At 29.5% G+C, this 20,334-nt stretch overlaps 1 protein-coding gene across 2 annotated transcripts; it reads left to right on the top strand.

Annotated features, from left to right (window-relative positions):
- The first annotated feature begins 215 nt into the window (after positions 1-215).
- On the top strand, positions 216-13,353 carry LOC111699453 (A disintegrin and metalloproteinase with thrombospondin motifs adt-1). Of its 2 annotated transcripts, none has more exons than XM_023470134.1 (10): positions 216-308; positions 4,281-4,356; positions 4,783-4,888; positions 7,712-7,823; positions 7,998-8,038; positions 9,642-9,716; positions 11,327-11,414; positions 12,638-12,677; positions 12,744-12,947; positions 13,204-13,353. In XM_023470134.1, exons 2-10 carry the CDS (start codon positions 4,283-4,285, stop codon positions 13,274-13,276), a joined length of 813 nt encoding a protein of 270 aa, XP_023325902.1. In that variant the 5' UTR covers positions 216-308; positions 4,281-4,282; the 3' UTR covers positions 13,277-13,353. The 2 variants fall into 2 exon arrangements, with proteins under 2 accessions (XP_023325902.1, XP_023325903.1); XM_023470135.1 differs by lacking the exon at positions 216-308 and adding an exon at positions 375-535.
- Positions 13,354-20,334: the final 6,981 nt, after the last annotated feature.

Genomic DNA, 20,334 nt, shown 5'->3' with positions numbered 1-20,334 from the left:
AGCTCATGCAAAATGTTAACATATACCCCCCCCCCCTAGCAAATCCTTATATACGTCCTTATTTCTATAAAGTTTTTAAAACTATAAAAATCTTCACTTCTTACACAGAATCATGAATTTGAAACTTGTCACAAAAACAATTTATTGTTCAATAAAATCATCTTTTTGATACTTTTATGGCATATAGATAAATTATTTTACATGAGTTTTAAAGCCATAAAAATTATTAAAAATCAATCCTTTAGCTTTCTAACTTTTTTGGAGATCAAAGTTGAATCAGCACTAATCATACAACCATCTGGTAAAAAGTATGTTTCTTCTTTAGTCACTTTACATATAAAACTTTAGCACACATTAATCTCTTACATGGATTACTTATATAATAGCACAGTTAAAATATAAATTTCAAATTTGGTCTGGAACTGCAGAACATTATCCAAAAGGCAATGATAAGAGAGAAACTGTTGTGCAAAAATATAAAGAGAAAAATTTTATATATAAATTGCTTGTGTCTTTTGAAAATAGAGCAATTTTGGTAATTTTAAATCTTTTTTGTACCATAATCATACTTGAGATGTCAACGATAGTGTAACGTAACGTAAAATGTACGTTTTTGTATGTTACATTACAATAATATGAAACGTTTGGATAAATTCTATATAACGTGAACGTTATAGGAGCTCATACCTAACATTAACGTTAAACATTAACGTTAGATAAACATACCCCCAGCATTAGCGTTTTGTGGTAATGTAACGTTATTTTTCTAATATCTACATGTTTTGTTTCCATGGGGAGCAGGAAAGTCTAACGTTTGAAAAATTGATTGTGATTTTATTGCATATCGTAATGAAAGGATTTCTATTTCAAAGTTCAACTTAAAAAAAGTGTAACTTTGTATAAATGAAAAATGCATTACTTTTTATGAAAACGTTTTGAAACGTTATCTCTTATAGTATAATAAAAAGTTCAACATTGTAGAAATGGGTTATTATTTTAAGAATCAGGAAACGAAAGTTTTCTATACAGCGTATAAATTTTGATAATGTACAATATAACATTTAAAAGATGTACTTCTGTAAATCAAAAAGCTTCATAAGTTTTCTCTGAATACTAAATTGATTAGTCTAACATAGATATATGTCTGATGAAAATATTGTTCATAAAACGTTAGGCTATGAGGGCTGAGTTTTAATTTCAAAAGTGTAACAATAATTCTGCCAATCAAAACATTTCAAAATGTCTCTAGTCCATCAATGTAAGAGCTTCAAATGATAATTATGACAGCAAAGACTAATGGTTTTTTATTTCAAGTTTAAAGGAAATGAGTTTATGCCAGAAACTCTAATTTTCATTTTCTATATCTTTAAAACCCGATGTCGTAGACCATAAGTATTGAAATAAAAAAGGTTTAAACCATCAGGTTGGAAAGATGATAAGGATAAGTATATTTGAAAAAAACTTAGTTCCTTTCTAAAGTGTAAACAAGTGTAACATTCTATTAGTGAAAATTCAAATCTTATAAATGTTTCTTGGATATTAAAGGTTTTTGATTTGACTAATTGAAATCATAACTTCAGTTGGCATGGTTCATGTTTTAGGTTGAAAAATTTAGAAATGTAGATACTTACTTAAATGCAAAAATATGTTATCAATTGGAAACTGCGTGCTATGTTTTATTCATCAATAGATTTTTATGAAACTTTAGAAAAGAATAAAAAACTGATTTTTAATCGATTGGTTAAAAAAAAAAAAAAATTTTATAAAATTTTATTTCGCGTTGTTTTGTGTTAAAAAAGATTTAGCATTTGTCTAACTTTATTTGATATTTTTAACCCCAAACATGGAACACTGAAAACATTTTTATCGTGGTTTGTAAACTAAAGCTAATGCCGCTCTTTTACTCACTGTGTAAGTAACATAAAAAAACACAAAATGAACTAAAAATTCGCCACAAATTATAATTTTATAATCTCTACATTTTTGCAAAAAAGGTTTAACTTGCCGAATTTTAATTCAAATTATGAAGTGTCCCAAAAATGTCTAATTTTTAAGCTTGTCAAATAAACAATGATAATTTCAAGTGATCCTCCATTTAAAGAGGGCCATGCTTGATTTCCCAATGGTAATGTATGTATACCTTATTGATGATTTGAAAATACCAGCGTTTTCCTTTCTTCTAAATGTATGCTGGACATGCCACTCCATAAATGGAAGGTGACTTGAAATTACGTCTTGATAGTCCCTTTAGGACACATGCACTTGAGTTGAAAGTCTAATGCTAAAAACTTTCATTTACAAGTTTTAAAAACCGTTAAAAATAATAATATTATAACATCTTTATATTGCATATTCTTCTACACATTCTCTAAAAAGGTTAACAATGCAACAGCAGCATACAGGGTGTGTAAAAAAGGGATTAACAACACAACTTTTTTGCATGGTTCATGATTTAGGATGAAAAATATTAAAGTAGGAATGTAATTATCACTGAAAAAAATCTTGTAATGCTTTCATTTAGAAACAATGTTAATTTTAATGACGTAAGAAACGATAAGGCCTGAACATTTTGATACAATTCAACATATAGAACATTTTTTCAAATCTTTCTTAGAAACGAAACGAATAAACAGTTTTGATTGCCAGTTGTAAAAAAGTGTAATAAAAAAGTTTTCACAATAATGTTTTGATAAATCATAACGTAAGAACGTAAGGGAAAACGTTTTCATAAACAGTAATGCATTTTTCAGTTATACAACGTTACACTATTTATAAGTTGAACTTTGAAATAGAAATCCTTTCGTTACGATATTCAATCAAATCACAATTCATTATTCAAACGTTAGACTTTCAAGTTCCCTTTGGAAACAAAACATTTCTTTACGTTATGGTCAAAAAAGTTGTAGATATTAGAAAAATGACGTTACATTTCCACAAAACGCTAACGTTGGGGGTATATTCCTCTAACGTTAACATTAGGTATGAGCTCCTATAAGGTTAACGTTTAACGTTCACCTTATATAGAATATATACAAACGTTACACATTATTGTAACGTAATGTACAAAAACGTACATTTTATGTTACACTATCGTTGACATCTCTACCTATTAGCTTTCAAATCAAGTGAAAGTGTAAAGTAAGGTCTCTAAAAACATTTACCTTGCATGACAGTGGAACATTAGAAAATTGTGGTTATATTACTAAAGCTTTAACGCAACGTTGGGAAAGTTTTTTAAAACAGGAAATGCAAAAGTGTAACAGAGCTTACTTTTTTTTGCTAACATTTACTAAAGCTTAACGTTGTATAAGGTATTCAAGTGCAGAAAATTCATTACGTAACGTTACACTATGCCATAAAATTTCATAATTTCATAACGTAACGTTTCAAACGTTTATACTTTTGATTAACACTATCGTAACGAAAGCTAAAATCTAGAAAAATCAAAACGTTGACTTCTCTAAATCAATGTTCATAAAATATTATTAAATATACGATTAATGTTATGTTTTCTCTTCTAAATCAATGTTCATAAAAAATTATTTAAGATTATCATGTGGGCAACTTCTTAATAAAGATATGACTTAGAAATGGAAAAAGAAAGTTAAATTTTCTATTGCAATTTAATCCAGCTGTTTTTAAACATTTTAAAAGCCTTTGCGAGAGCTTGGAATTTGTGTGTTGGATATCTATACTTTAAATCCATTGGACAAATTGTTGAACTTAAATGTGGTAACTCTCATATAGACCTGGGCAATTTTCTGTTAACCATAAATTCTTTAAATCCATTGGACAAGTTGTTGAACTTAAATCTGGTAACTCTCATATAGACCTGGGCAATTTTCTGTTAACCATCTAGATCTACCCCAACCATTGCTGCTTTACAGTGATTGTAAATATAAAGTCATGCTGCACCTGTTAGCCCTGACTACAGAGTTAGGCCAACAGTATAGTTGATGTATACCGGGGGTGTAGTACAAACTAAGAAAACCGTGAATGTTCAAAGCTCAGATTTAAAGACACATGAGTAGAATGTGGGGCAAGCTTAGAAATCTTTCACTTACAGCAAAGGATATAAAACAAAAGTTTGGCTCATTAGAATTTTAAATCAATTTCTAACACTTATATTCTATAAATTTTTAGTTATGTTTAATTTATTCTAATTCCATTACAACAAAGGCTTAAATTGTTATCAAGTTTCTCAAGATCTATTAGTCCAGAATAATAACACAAATGGTATAATCAACTACATATCCTCTTAATCACTGAACATTTTTTAGAAATGCATTTTGTGTATCTTCTTTGTGTAATCAGCCAAGTTATTAAAATCATAGAAGCATATAGAAGCGGTATACTGTAAGTAATTAAAACCCAAACAACATTTTCAAGAATTTGCAGTGGTTGGCGTTTATATGAATACAAAAGACAATTTTTTTTATTTTTGGTTTTTAACAAGTTTTTTTTCAAATAACATGCTTCCGAGTAAATAAAAACAAACTTCATTTTTGATAGGATTACTATGATTGCATGATTATGTGTAACAATGCTGTTTAAAAGCTTGCTAGAAACCAAAATTAAATTAAAAGTCGTCTTCATTGCATTGATATATCTATAGGACAATGACATGACTGCAAAATGTTAAGCTTTTAAATCTTCTAAAGATACATTATTGAGAACAAGTATTGAACCCTATATAAGTATCAAAATCATTATAAATTGTAAAAATTTATTATAATTTTCTNAATGATTGACTAATAATAATTCCACCTTCGAAATATTTAGACCCTATGGAACTCATAAAGTGGACAATCGAGGAGTGAAAACTTACAAGCAAAGAACTCTTGAAGTTGGAGTCTACACTGATAAATTTTTGTGGAAAAATATGAAAGTGAGTAATAACTATTTCTAACTCTGTTATTTTTGTTCCCAGTAATATAAAGATTTTGGACAGAAATTGTCCTATATCTAGAAGGTTCAAGCCTGTTTAGATTTAATTTTTGTGGAAAAATGTGAAAGTGAGTTATAATTATCTATAACTCTGTTATTTTTATTTGCAGTGTTATAAAGATTTTGGAACTCTGTTATTTTGGTTCACAGTGTTATAAAGATTTTGGACAGAAATTTTCTCTTTATCGGGAAGGTTAAAGCCTGTTTAAATTTAATTTTGTTCCAAGCTTTAGCAAGGGACAAAAAATAATCTAAAAAGGCATAGATATAAAAAAATTTAAGTCTAAATCTTTATAGCACGTTGTACCAAAATAACTGGTTATAGGTAATTTTATGAAACGTTTGAGTCTTATTTCAATGGCTACTTCTAAATCCAATGAGCTTTGAAACAAAGCAGAAGTCAAAATGAAAAGTTGATTTCAATTTTATTTTCATTTCAATTGAAAAAATACTTTGGAAATATTCTACTTTATTTAAAGAAAATCTGGGAACCAATAAAAACTTTCTAGCACATGTGCTATAATGTACAGCTAATTTAACTTTCTAGCACAATGATTACTTTATAGCATGTTCATTAAGAAATTTACGATGAAGTAAGGAAGAATGATCAAGTACAAAAATAGTTTCTAGCTGGTTCTTAAAGTTGTTGTTGTTTCCTACTTTGGAGGTCTTAGGAGCACTGAAGTCGTGGATCTGAGTCTAGAACATTTTTCTAGCCACAAGGAAGGTTGCTCATGAGCATGTGAAACAGAGAACAGACAACCAATCCTCAAAGTTTTTAGTACCTTGAGGATCAACTGGAAAGACTAATTGGGCTAAGATACTTGAAACCTATCTTAAAGTACAAGATGATCTTCAGAAATTCTCAGGAAGAGTTTTTAAACAGGCAAAGGTTCTACCCTAGTTAACCAGCCCCTGGGTTTAAACATGTTGGCATCAATTCCAAACTATGTTGCTAGAAGTATTGGAAAACCTGAGGTAGAGAGCTACCACTTCACTCATTTCACAGATCTTAAGCTACTGGGTGCGACACCAGCCAACCGATTTCTTTGGATGGAAATCAGAAAACATGGCCCAGGAATACATAAGCACAAGCGAATGATGTTAATCACATGTCCACATTACTGAATAACAATGAATCCAATCCAGCAGGAGAATGGGGTTCACTGCAATCAATGAGAGAATAGCCAGTGATTATTAATTCTTAAGATTCTTCAGTTTGACAAGAAATCATGAAGGTCCAGCACAGCTTCTAAGAGTCTCATTCCATGCACGGCATGGATATAGCAAGAATTATTCAGAGCAATGAAATGGTCATCATTTATGAACACATTGTGTGAACATATGTGTCAAAAATGTTAACTTAAAATATAATTTTTATAATCAAATAATTTCTGAATTTTAGAGTGATTTAAATCTGAATTTTTAAGTTAAAATCTCAAACAATAAAAGTATTGTATCCTTATATATATATACTCAAACTTTTCAAGACTAACTACGTAGATATATAAATTCACGGAGTTTAACTGTGTTAAACTGTTTTACGTTAATATCTCTTAGAAGAGTTTTTAATTGTTTGATTTTCAGTAACTTAACATTCTTTCATTCAACACTCAAATAATCAGAAACTTTTTTATTATAGACTCTACAAAGACAATAGTAAATGACTTACTTGTTATCAGTCAGATGATTTATTCTCAATAACTTAGAATAGAGTGGCAATACATAATTCATGCATTGTATTCATACTGAATCATAAAGGTTGCAGGTTTTCGCATGAAATATATATATAATAACTATACAAAAATAACATTTAGCCTCGCTATACAATATATATGGTTTCATTGAATAAAAACGGATTGTACATCACATTTTGTTATATTATTGGTCGATAGAAATGGTTTCATGGTTGTATTGGATAAAGAAGAATTGTTAAGATTACAAGCAAGAAATATAGAAAGACAGAAGGGTTTATCTAGATTTACTGCATTATGCATAAATATTTATTTAATATTCTTCACACATAAATATGTATTGTTTGAAAAGAATAAAATTGTTGTTTGTAGTGTTTGCAGTGTAATAAATATTTGAATGTTTTAAATTCAAAGATAAAAAAATTTAGAATAACAAATCTTAAATCATTTTTTTAAATCTGGGAATTAATCAAACTTTATAGCACAGTGCTAGAATATAAAGCTAATTTATCATTATAGCACGATGATTACTTTGTAGCACTGTTATTTTGCATGATATTGTGCAAAATAGTTTCATAAAAATAATTAACAAATTTGCTTTGATAAACTGAAACCAAACTTTATTATTATTAACAGAATAACATATCAATTTCATATTTTTTCAAAGGTTTAAAAAATGATTTTGATTAGGAATATATTTTTTGCAATTTAAAATACTAAGCTTTTAGGGTGCTTCTCGCCCATCTTCTATTTAAATTGTGAACATGTTCTTTTTGTTTACATGTTAAAACAAAGAAGAAAAAAATTTCGCAGATTTAAAAAAAAATTAGCTGATTTTCATGAATTTAAATCTTTTTACAAAATTAAAAACCTTTAAAATATATTTTTAAAAAATTTATATCATTCATAAACCGTCCCTGTGGTCACGTGATGTCCCACAAAAAATTTGGGCCTGATCGGTTCAGCTGTTTTGACGTTTATTGGATACAAACAAACAGACAAACAGACAGACAAGCCAAAGTTATATATAGAAGTTGATTAAATCAATGAATGTAAATATTTTATGCAAGGCTCAAGTGAAGGGATCTGATGCTGTTGTGGAAAGTGCTATGAAAAAGATGATAGGAAACCTATTTAGAGAAGTTGGGGTTTTATTCAAACATCCATCAATTTCAAAAAAAGGTTGATCTCTAACATACAAGGATAACATATAATTCTTTTGAAATGTCTTTAATATTTTCAATGTAACATGAATATAAAAAAGATATAAAAGATAATGAAGAGTATTTACAAGAATTAGAGAGCAAAAACCTATCAATCAGTTAAATTTAAAATATGTACTAATTATTTCTTCAGGGGGATTTGATGTAAAAGTGAATGGTATCATAATAGTCAAGGTAAAGAAAATTTATAAAGCCCTTTCTATTAAAAAAAATTAGGCAAAGAAAGCAGAACAAAAATATATCAGAAATTCTACAAGCTCTACAGCAACAAAAGCTAGCTGGCAGTACTATGGGGGCAGCTCACAATTTCATTTTAGATTTTGGAAGATTTTTTTTCCAGAAACCATAATAAACATGCGGGAAAATTCAATACAATTTTGCAATATTTCAGCACAAATTGAGAACTCTAGCAGGAATTACTTCATTTTGATAAATCACTTAAAAGAATTATTTTTGGGTAAAAAGACTCAGAAAGGGTAATAAAACCTGCTTTGTGATGTCCTATCTGTTACAACACCCCCTAATTATCAAAAAATTATTCTTTAAAATAAACACCCTATTAAAAAAGTACGGCTTATTTTAGATCAATACTGTGTATAACAGTATTGATTATGGTTTCCAATGCAATTGGGAGCCCTTGTGAATTTAATTGAGCCCAATTTTGTAATAATTGCGGGAAATAAATGCAACTTAATAGCACGGAATTCCATCCATACTTTCTTACATTTGTGTTTCAATTTTTAATAATATTTAATTCAAACCTTATTGCATGCAATAAATACAATTCGCAATTCCGTTCAACAACAACAAAATCAATTTAAACATTGGTAGTGGCATACAATAAACTGAACTTTACTAACATTTTAAGCTCAAAGTGTAAGAAAATTGAATTTAAACTAATTATTTTATTTTACAACAGTCATATGTAGCATGATAACAGAAAACTCTGGCATAGAAATATGACATTTTAGACTCAAGCAGACCCATTTAACTGAAAACTGATAATTGATTTAATAAGTTTCTGTACCATAATTTTCTGGTCCACACTGGGGCAAAATATCTAATTTTGTTAAAATGAACATTACAATTTTAGCCAAAAAAGATTCCATTTTAATATTTCCTATGAAAACAAATGAAAAATTTATCATATTAAATTGTTAACTATTAGCTTAACCACAAGAAACTTTAAAATTTGAAAACTGTTAAAAAATTTTTTTTGAACAAAGTTCTACAAAATTTTGTTTTACAAAATTCTCAAAGCTTTTGTTTCACAAAATTCATAGAATTTTTGTTGATTAAAATTCGCAAAATTTTCATGAAAATGAGAAACGAAATTTGTCAAAATGAGAGAGTTTCATGTCTGATGTGAAAATGGGATAAATGAAGTTTCATACTTATATTTTTTATTAGTAAGGAATGATAAGTAAGGGATGTTATAAAACTTGACAAGCATTTCTTTCACTTTGACTTCAATCAAACTGTTCTTGAGCCAAAAAAGTTTGTAACTCATCTAGAAATTTTCAAGAAATTAGGTTCAAATTTTGTGAAAATGGGTAATCAAATATTTTTGCTAAAGTAATTAAAATTTTCGTTTTTGTATGAATAAAATTTTGCTGAATAGATTCAATGAAAATATGGAAACCCTAAATTTGGCATTGCATTAAACAAATAAATTGTTGGAATGAATCCTAATTTTTCTCTTTTACCCCAAATACCAGTTTTTGCACTTCCAGTCCCTACTTTAAATGCAAACAAAAACATGTATTCTATGACTTAGGATGATTCTTTTGATGAATTTTTCAAGCATATTCATGAAGCAAAGCAACAAATAGATAAACTCCAATGGTTTAAGGTCAGTTGTTCCTGTCAGCTTTTTCCCCCAAGCAATACAATATTCTCTGCCTCTAACCTTGAGTCAACGCCAGTAAAAAAGAAAAGAAAAATAAGTTACCCTTTTCTTTAAATCAGAAACTACACTGGGAGTATGGTTATCTTTATCAATTTTCATACTGGAAAAACATTTTCTTACCAAAAAACCGTCATTTTTTTCTTGTAAAAATTTTGACTAGACCTAAAACCTTTTTAATCAACATCCACTTCTGAGGCTTTCTGATGATAATGCTTTTGAAAATAATATATATTCTGAGCTAAAAACTATGGTGGATATTGAGATTAATGCGTGATCCTCTCTTTTTCATAATATCGAGACTTGTATCCTGAAAAGTGTATAAAATTCAACCTATCAGAGTTGCGTGTACAAAGCCAATAAATTTGAAATTTTGAGTGCCATTTAAGATTAAGTACAGAAATGGGAGGAATTCTCTAATTTAGAAAAACCGGTTTTTCATTATCTCTACTATATCCAAGAAAGAACTATTTAAGAAAAAAATCAAAAGTGTGTCCATTGGATACTCAGATTCAGTAATTGGGATTAGCTATAACTCATTCTAAAGTTTTCAGCTCTGAAGTCAGTACTTCTGAACTGTGAATCATGTGATCTGGCATTGATTTCCATCTTCTGAAGACAACAAATTGATTGAATTGTTCTTCATTACCCCTGTACGAATAATAAATTGATCAAGATCTTAGATAAAACAGTATATACAGGGTGTGGCACATCATATATGATCATTTATAGCTCTAAATTACGATGTTTGGAACTAATTAGAAAAATTAAAAAGAATAAATTGTTCAAAAAACTACATAAGGCTAATATTAAAATTTGTATGCAGAAAATATTTTTTTTTTTTTAGTATTAAGTGCATATTTTGGCTTTAAAGCTTTTAGATAATCCAATATGAAATGAATTTATGTTGTGTACGCAAAGAATTGTACTCTCCTGCAATGACTATATCTGAAAGGTCACCTATATATTCTTTAAGTTTATGCAGGCCACAAAATTGTTCTGAGACCCAATTTAAAGAATTTAAGCCGCAGCTTAAATTTAAGTCACTGCTCAAATTTGGTTGGTTCCACTTAGAATTCTATTTAATTCTTCAAGATTTAAGCCAGCACTCAATTGAAACCAGTTTTTAGGGGATTTGAGACACAACTTAATTCAGACTCATTAAATTCGGACACTAGTCTTCAAAATATCTTACGATAACTATTTTCCATACATATATTTTAACTTTTAACTTTTAACTTTATAAAGCCAAAATATCTGCCAAAGTTTTATTACATACAGAGCAATACAACTTACTGAAGTTTGAACATAACTAAATTTTAATTATCAAAAACAAAGACTGAACTGCAGTTCACACCCCATTAAAAGGTTCATTGTAAGCATCAATATGGTGGCCTAAACATACTCTGCAGCTAGTGTAGTGTAGCTATATCAGATTTCTCTAATTTCCCTGTATAATAAATATCTAATATAGAGTATATTACCACCCACTGATCAAGATGTACAATACTCCGTACAAAAGTTTTAACCTAAAATAATAGAAATATTTTATTTAGAGTTATGTTTCTTATAAAAACAATCCAGATGATAAACAACGCAATAGCTATGATATGAATATCCTCCTCATTGGAACTGACAGTGATTGTATGTATTTTATAAAATAACAGGGGTAGTGGTAGGGAACTACAAAGCACTTAGTGCACACTACACAATGCACGTAGTGTGAAGCTTGGCATAGAGTAGAACAGGGGATCTTTATTGTGTGACTTTTATGAGAAGATGGCATGATTCATTAACCCTCAAATGAATAAGGCTTTAAGTGAACAAGTCTTTTAAAGCATTTTTATCCTGCAAACCAAATAACCTTAAAAATGTTAACTCATAACATTACAGTAACATTGCCTAACATAACCACAGTTATGTTATCAGACCTACAAAAACGTTATTCTTGGAATATTATTTTTAGGGTTGATGAAAAACATTACATTTACTGCCTATATTAATGTTGTCTAATGTAATGTTTTCAACATTTCTAAATATAACTTTAATGATGTTACATAGTGTAATACAACATTGTTTTAATAAAGTTATTTCAATATTACATGACCTCCAATAACTATGTTGTGTTCTGTTTCAAAGATTTTTCGGGAACTTAGAGAATATTCGTTATATTGAACATCACAAAAAATGCATTTAAAGGCTTAAATTTTGAAATATTTGAATATTTTTTCATAGAATTGATGTGGGAAAAATTAAATGGAAATATTTTAGAAACAAAGTTTGAAAAATCAATGTCAGTAAATTGTAAATTTTTTTATAATGGGAAGTTTAAGTCTTCCTAAGGAATTATATTAATGTAAACCAGAAGTGAACTTATATTAGAATAAAGAAGCTGATACCTTATTAGACTGTCACCCATTTGTTAGGTTAAAGGTAGACTATTCACTTCCCTGTATGTGCCCTCATGTTTATCATACTCGATATAGAAACTTGGTAGATATAAATTTGAGAGGCGTATAGTATAGTATAAATCTATGAATAAAATGTGAAGTTTAAAAACTAAGATATAAATAAAGATATATGAATCCATTATGAATAATATAATGAGAGTAAAGTTTTGGTTCATAAACATCACATTTTGGTTCATGAATATCATATTTTGGTTCATAAAAATCATATCTTTGTTCATGAATATCATATTTTGGTTCATGAACATCATAATTTGCATAACATTCAAGAATGGTTCTTTGGCTTGCAGGTTCACAAAACAATACATTTTTGGTGGTACTATTTTGAATTCAAATCATACACCCTGTGCACAATAATAAAATTTATATTACTGATAAATATATATTCATGAATTTAAGGGCTTAACGGACTTGGTAATCCTAACAGTGTTTGCTTTATGTAAGTTATTAATATTGAATAGTTAATATTGTGACCCCTACCCCCACATAGTTTTAAAATGTTTAGGAATGCTGCTGCCATAGCGGACTTGTATTTAGTGGGGGGTAATTATATAGCTCGGAATGTTCCTTTGGTAGCCCATGAAATGGGGCATGTTTTGGGAGCCCAGGAACATGATGGAGAATATGAGTCTTCTAAATGCGACAAAGGAACATATATTATGGCTCCCAATGTTGACACTAGTGCTAAAACATGGAGTTCCTGCTCAAGGTAGGTTTCATTCAGGGGTATTTTTTTTGCCCATAATCCCCCTTCTTTAAAAATTAGGTTTTTTTCTGCTTAGTTTGAAAGGTTAGAGGTGAGGGGTCGCAATACTAAAATGGGGAAATACATTTTTTCAGGGGTAAGAAACTGTTTGAGTTTGAACAAATAATTATCTTAGGTCCTACTTAGAATTTTCTTACCAGAATTGGTAAAAGCTCAACTTTCATAAACATCAGACAACTGTGATAATATTATCTTTCAGGGACCAGTTTGATCTAATCGCCGCCCAACTTGATGGGAGCAAAGTAACAAAAGGAAATTGCTTTTACGTTTAGAAGAGCTATTGGATTTAATCTTAGTTTAGACAATGTTTTGCAAAATATTTTAAAATAAAAAAAGACGCAATTATATACATATTCTGTATTTTTAATTTGGTATCTTCAATTTAAATATTCCAAAGTTGTGAAAAATTGTTATTATGATTTCATAAAACATTCTGTATCAAGGTTATCTTAAAATTCTAAACTTGTTTTACAAGGGCGTATACAGGGGGGGGGCATGGGGGGCAGTGCCCCCCCTAGACTTGTAAAGGGGGGGGCATAGCCCCCCCCTAGAATTCTGCAAGCCTTTCACACTTTTCAAATCTTAACTGAAAAGTGAAGAAATCAAAAAAAATAAGTTTGCTTTTCATGATTATTATAAAAAAACAAAATTTTAAAATATATATAATTACAGTGCAGTGCTCATGCTGTAACCAAGTTAACCTAACCAACCTAACCTAATTTTAACTTTTAAGTTCACAGAGTACACAGAGTTTAGTTGGGTTCAGAGAACACACAGTCTGCATACATTTGTACAGCTCACACACTTTACATTATATGCTAGTCTTGTTTAGTAGTGATGTGAGTCTGTTAAAAGTTGCCGTTGTGACTGGTATCTGTAAATTGCTGATTAATAATTATCATGAATCAAATACTGTTATTTATAAGCCTTGAGTTATCATTCATTCTTAGATTGCAGCAATTGTACTCCTACTTTTTTTCACAACAGAAACTTTTACAAGTCATAATTATTTTCTGGACCTTTGTACTTCTTTTCATCTCATAGAATTTAAGTTTAAGTTAAGTTTTTATTTTCAAAAATGTCTTTTACTATCTCTAGTTTAAATACTAAATATACCTGTAAAAGTATAATAAAATGTCGATTTTTTAGAAACAATGCTTAGAAGGTAATTATTAGGACTGTATGTGTGCCTTTTAAGTATCTTATACTTATGCCTGATATCCAAGAAGCCAAGTGTTATGAATTTACAGTTCGAATTTTGCCCCCCCCTAGGAGCTCCTAGCGGGGGGCAAAAAAAATTTTTGCGCTTCGCGCAAATCTTGCCCCCCCCTACATTTATTTCTGTATACGCCCTTGCTTGTTTATACTGAATCACAATATTTATTCATTTAGTGTACTGTCGTGTTTTGTTGACTTATAGTCAGTACTTTATTGTATAAAAGTTAGTTTTATTAAACTTTGTATATTTTTATCTTCAGAGAAAATCTGACCTAAATCAATCGATTTTGATTAGTTATTTAGTAAAAATTTGGCATAGTGTAAATAAGAACAGTAAATGTTCACAAAATTTGTTTTGAAGTGTAAATTTCTCAGATTTTGAAAAGTCCAAAAACTTTTAAAATGTTAAAAAAAAATTAAACAAACCAAGTTCTCTAAGAGCAATCTTTATGCTCTTTTGGTTTGCTAGGAAATGTCATGATAATATTGAAGCTGTAAAATTTTGCCTACTAAGAGAATTAACTATATAAGACTGTCTAATAGAGTGCAAAAAATCATTTTCAAAAACCTGTCTTCCTTTACTATGAAGAATATAATTCTGAGCAAGCACCTTTTCAAGAAGCACTTTAGACCATATATCCCAATGAAACATATTAAAACACAGCATATTGCAAATCAGAATGTTTATACACCAAAAAATTTAAATCAAAACAGTTGGAACTAACCTTTGAGGTTCTGGAAGTGGAAACTAAGGCAACGTACCCTAAATTCATACCTATATAGATTGTCCCAGAATCAAACATTATAGAAATCCTAAATATAGAAATCGCTAGTTATCACAACAAGGCGTATTTTATGGTAGAACATTTTTTATATTTTTCAGAAATTAAATAATAAGTGTAGAGTAGATAAAATTTTCATAAAATCCTTTTATTTAAATGGTAATGGTAATTTTTGAGAATTTTTTTTAATAAAACTCATATCATTTTCATGAAATAGTTTTTTAATAGTAATGCACAACTTTATGCAACCATTTAATCATTCATTTATGTTGTCAGTACATAATAAAAACTAGGGGGAACTTTAAACACAATAGAGAGCAGTACAAGTACATATTAATCTAGTTAGATGTATAGTGTCTTTATGTAATGTCTTGGGTATGTTAAATAAAAAATAATGATAAAGATAAGCTACAATTTTTTACAAAAATGTTTAATTTCTCAAAACCATAAAAAAATTTCTCCTGGAAAATACCCTTGTTGCTATAACTAGCAATTTCTATACATTGGATTTCTATAATGTTTGACTTTGATTATTGTCCTGGGGGAAATGCTACTTTTACATTTCTTCACCCTTAAAAATGTTTCCTGCAATTAAATAGATTGATGAAAATTTTGGCACATTTTTGTAAAAAGTTGCAAAAAGTAAAGTTTTCTTAGAAATTAAAAAAAAATTAATGAAATCTGAAACTATTGAAAATTCATGGAACCTCAAAAACACAAAATTACATTTTTAAGTTTAAAAAAGAAAAAAAATATGATTTGTTCATAAAATAAATACAGAAGATGTACACAGATGTTTGAAAAATCCAATGATCATTGAGTAAATTAATATTTTCTGTAGATTTAATATCAGTTGATTCTTGAATTTAGAACAAAAATTATTTAAGAATTTAATTCAGAAGAACATTGCTGTTCAGTACAAACATAATTTATATTTAAAAGTTTAAGATTTCCACACTCCTAGGTCACTTTGTAAGTTTTGTCAACTATTATGTGTAAAAGAGTGCTTTATTTTTAAACGAATCTGGAGCATTCGCCAAACCAAGGGTGTAAAGGAAGGAAAGTTAATTGCGGTCGTGTATACTCTGCCTACATATGAAACCAGTTCTCTTTGGGCGGAATTTGTAAACAAGAATATCAGTGTTCGTTTAGTATCTGAGGAGTTTAAAAGCATTAAATTTTGATAGTTTTTGATAATTCACATAATAGTTTCCTATGACCAGAATAATTCATTGATTTTTTATGTGAAAGATGGATCCCATGTCAGGCTGTAACATCTGTCTTGTGTTTACATTACTGCCCAGAGACAGTACACTGCAGTTCAAAAGATGTGTACACTTCTGAAATAACTTTCCTTGCATTACATCCTTGCACCAAACCAAATTCATTGGTAGAAAACTCGTAGATCTGCCAAAATCTACAGTCCCTCGTTGTTCCTGGAACACTCAACTGGGTTAGCTGGGATGAGAATACAGCATTAAGGCGATATTTAAAGGGAGTTGATTTTTTCAAACCAAATGTTTTTTTGGTAGCTTTAAAACCTGTTTAAAGTGACAAGGTCTGTGCAGTAACCTTTAGAGATGGACATGTGTTTGACTTTTTTATTTTGTTCGTTCATCGCTTGTGAACTAACCATTTATTTTCTTTTGTTTGAATTTATTTTGTTCGATTTAAAAAATATCATTAATTTTCCATCTATTTGTTTGTTTTCTCACTGAACGATTGTTCAATAAAATTGTTCTTTTCAATAAAACAATCGTTCGTACTCAAAAACTTTTGATCATTCACAAGAAAACTATTCCCATTTCTATCTGTGCACATGCCACAATTGGTATGCCTTATGTTTATTGGATTAGTCTTGTTAAATAGTCTAGAAGTCTTTGCTTCCCATTCAACAGTTTCTGTTTCTCACTGTATCAAACAAATCTTCCATGACAAAACACAATCATATACATAACATATTTTTTGATAATAATTTTTTGGGGAATTTAAAAATTGATTTAACTAGAGATTTTGTAGAGTTTATTATACGACTCACATGCCCCATGGAAGTTTATGGACTTCGTCAAAATTGGTCAAGAAAAAAATGTCGATTTTTATTATTTTTAAAATTGCACCAATTTAAACAGAAAAATTCGAGAAATATTGAGTTTTATTGTAAACCAGCATGGTTTTTGAACCAATTGTACACGGTACAAATTCAAATAAGCAAAAAAATAGTTCAAATGCTCTAAGAATGTTATCGTTTGAACTATTTGTCTTTTGAACTACTACACGTGGTACCACATGCAATAGTTCAAATGATCAATAGTTTAAAAAGTCAATAAATAGTTTAGACTAAATAGCATCGCAATTTACTTTATTTAACGATGTAATAACTTTTTTATAATACCTCAGTTCACTTACATATCAAGAAAATGTTTACTCCTTCAGGTTGCAAAGAAAAGTTTACTCCAATTAATGATTTGAACAGATTTTTATTTGAGAAGAAAGGCTTGAAGAACTTCCACTCCACAATTCACATAGCTTCAGTTGCATCAATTTACGAGACAGAGTCGCAGCATCTTTGGCTTTGATTTTACTGCTAAAAATCACTTGTACTTTTTTGTAGCCATAAATATGAAAACCATAGGTGTGAAGCTGTAACAATTAATTGAGCAAAAAAACATGCGGAATTCTCTGCTCTGATAGCTCAACATAAGTTTTAATATTAAGAATTTCTCTTCCTTTACTTTAATAAAAGTTTGATGAAGAGAATTTAATTTCTTGACCTTTCTGAGTGTTTGTCCGTCCACGAACGTTAAACAAAATCCAGCTAGCCAGCCAGAAAGTTATTTTACAGGGTGAATTTAAAATATTTTTTTGTTCTTCCCATAATAGATTTTAAGTGTTTTAAGTAAGACATGCTAATGGTTGAGAAAGTATCAATGACTTACAAGCAAATCTATGAATTTTCTCCTAGTTGTTTTTAAATCTATTAGGTCGCTTTATATTTCTCACTTATATTATATCACTCGAAAACTTTTTTTCGCGGAATATTCGTCTTTTATGCACAAAATGATGTTTTTTTTGACGAATTTTCGCAAAAATTTTGCATTTGAAAAAAACCGTTATTTTTTCGGGAAATTTTCGCATTTTTTGCAAGGGAAAGAAATTCGAAATTTTTGCAAAATGATTTTCTTTTTTTCGTTGGAAACCTTGTAGATCAATACATGTTGAAGCTATGTGCACCAAGAATTGGAACTGAAGAAGTCTAATCTATATTATAAAAGACATATAATTGTCCTAATCATGCAGAAAGATTATTCAGAGTAGCAATAATGTTGAATTTTATACTAACAAATGCCCCCCTATCCCTCCTCCCAATCCTTTCAGTCCCCTAACCTGTTCAGAAATTGTATAACCTAACCAAATAAAAAACGAAAAAAGAGGAAACAACTCAACGTATTGAAGTTTTTTTTAAAAGACGGAAACTCCTCAACAGTAGAAGTTTTATTGCTATAATAATTTCTCTTCCTTTAGTTTAATAAAGTTTGATAAGAGAATTTGATTTCTTTACCTTTCTGAGTTTCTGTCCGTCCATGTTTGTTCACCAAAATCCAGCTAGCCATGAGCAAGCCGATAGTTATTTCAATTTCACAGGGTGAATTTAAAATATTCGAATTTTTTTTTGTTCTTCCCATAATAGATTTTAAGTATTTTAAGTAAGAGATGCTAATGGTTGAGAAAGTATCATATGACTTAACAAGCAAATCTATAAATTTATATTTCTCATTGTTATTATATCACTCGACAATTTTTTTTCGTTGAATATGCGTCGCATATGCTCAAAATGATGTTTTTTTGATGAATTTTCGCAAAAATTGAGATTTTTAAAGTTTTTGAAAAAATCGAAAACGGATCAAAAATATGAGGAAACGGACCTAAAATTTGACGAAACCAATCAACCAAAAGTGATTTTTAAAGTTTTTGAAAAAAGCGGAAACAGATCAAAAATATGAGGAAACGGACCTATAAAATTTGAGGAAACCGATCAACAAATTGAGATTTTTAAAGTTTTTGAAAAAATCGGAAACGGATCAAAAATATGAGGAAACAGACCTAAAATTTGAGGAAACCGATCAATCAATTGTGATTTTTAAAGTTTTCGAAAAAAGTGGAAACGGATCAAAAATATATGAGGAAACGGACCTGCAAATATGAGGAAATTGATCAAAAAAAGAGGAAACCATTCACCTCTAATTTACCTTACGGATATAAAATATTCGGAAATCTCAACAATTCTAAAATTTTGAGGGATTTCCTCGAATATCTAAAAAAAGGAAATTCCTCAAAAATAATTTTTGATCCGTTTCCGTGTTGAGTCGTTTCCGTGTTGAGGCGTTTGTGTCACCCATTTCGAACAAGCTAACACTAACATTAGATTGGACCAAGTGAATTAGTTTTGGAACTAATGTTGATCCTGTAAATAGAGATTCAAAATATACCGAAAAGCCTCAAAAATTTTGCGGAAACGCCTCAAAAATATTGGAAAATCCCACAAAAATATTTGGTTTAATTCCTCAAAAATATTTGTCAGAAGCGAACGCGCCCTTCAAATAAGTCAGGAAACCCCTCAAAAACTGGGTTTTGAGGGATGTCTGTATTTCTCACAGGCGACTCACAGAAATCGCTGAAACAACTATAAATAATAGCATACGTTATATAATCATAAGTTGGGTTGTAGCGAGTTACGATACGAATTTCGTTTTGTGATATGTTTTGCATAATTGCTATGTTAATGTATTTTATTGTATTATATGTTTTTAAAGTAACTTAATTTCTGTTTGATATGTTTTGTATTTAAAATGTTTTGTAAATTGTGTTAAATATGTATTCCCCCCCCCCCTGTAACGGTGAGTTTTCGTATGATGCGTCAAGGCAAACATTTATTTCTCCGGTGTAAGTTTGGACCGGTCCGACCATATTTACTCAGGGTCGATATTCTTTGTAAAATATTTCTAAAAAAATTAATTTTAAATTCTTATATGATAAAAAAAAATTTTTTTAGGGAATGTTTAAACCTAAAATTCACGCTCCCTTATTTATCACCCAGCAACAGACAGCTTTATTGACTATTGGCCATTGGGTTGAAACGGATTCATTCTGTGTTTTAGTTTAGCAGACTCAGACCTCAGTGTAGAGCAGTGCTTAGAGTGGCTAAAATTTCATCATACTACTCACACTCATTCTGTGCACTTTATACAGCAGCAAAGACAGACAGGAAGCAGTGGGTTTCCAACTGCTGGGCATGATGCCGTTTGGTAATTTCCTAGTGAACGATTTTTGGA

This window comes from Eurytemora carolleeae, unplaced genomic scaffold, assembly GCF_000591075.1.
Source record: "Eurytemora carolleeae unplaced genomic scaffold, Eaff_2.0 scaffold350, whole genome shotgun sequence".
Classification (NCBI taxonomy): domain Eukaryota; kingdom Metazoa; phylum Arthropoda; class Copepoda; order Calanoida; family Temoridae; genus Eurytemora; species Eurytemora carolleeae.
This window is presented reverse-complemented; position numbering and strand designations above follow the sequence as displayed.

What these genes read in the sequence shown, in the direction of transcription:
- LOC111699453 (XM_023470134.1), top strand. Translation starts at nt 4,283, where the DNA reads ATGCATTTTGTGTATCTTCTTTGTGTAATCAGCCAAGTTATTAAAATC. An exon ending in ATGGTATCATAATAGTCAAG is followed by an intron (nt 8,039 to 9,641) that starts GTAAAGAAAATT and finishes TCTATGACTTAG; the next exon opens with GATGATTCTTTTGATGAATT. An exon ending in ATAAACTCCAATGGTTTAAG is followed by an intron (nt 9,717 to 11,326) that starts GTCAGTTGTTCC and finishes TATTTTATTTAG; the next exon opens with AGTTATGTTTCTTATAAAAA.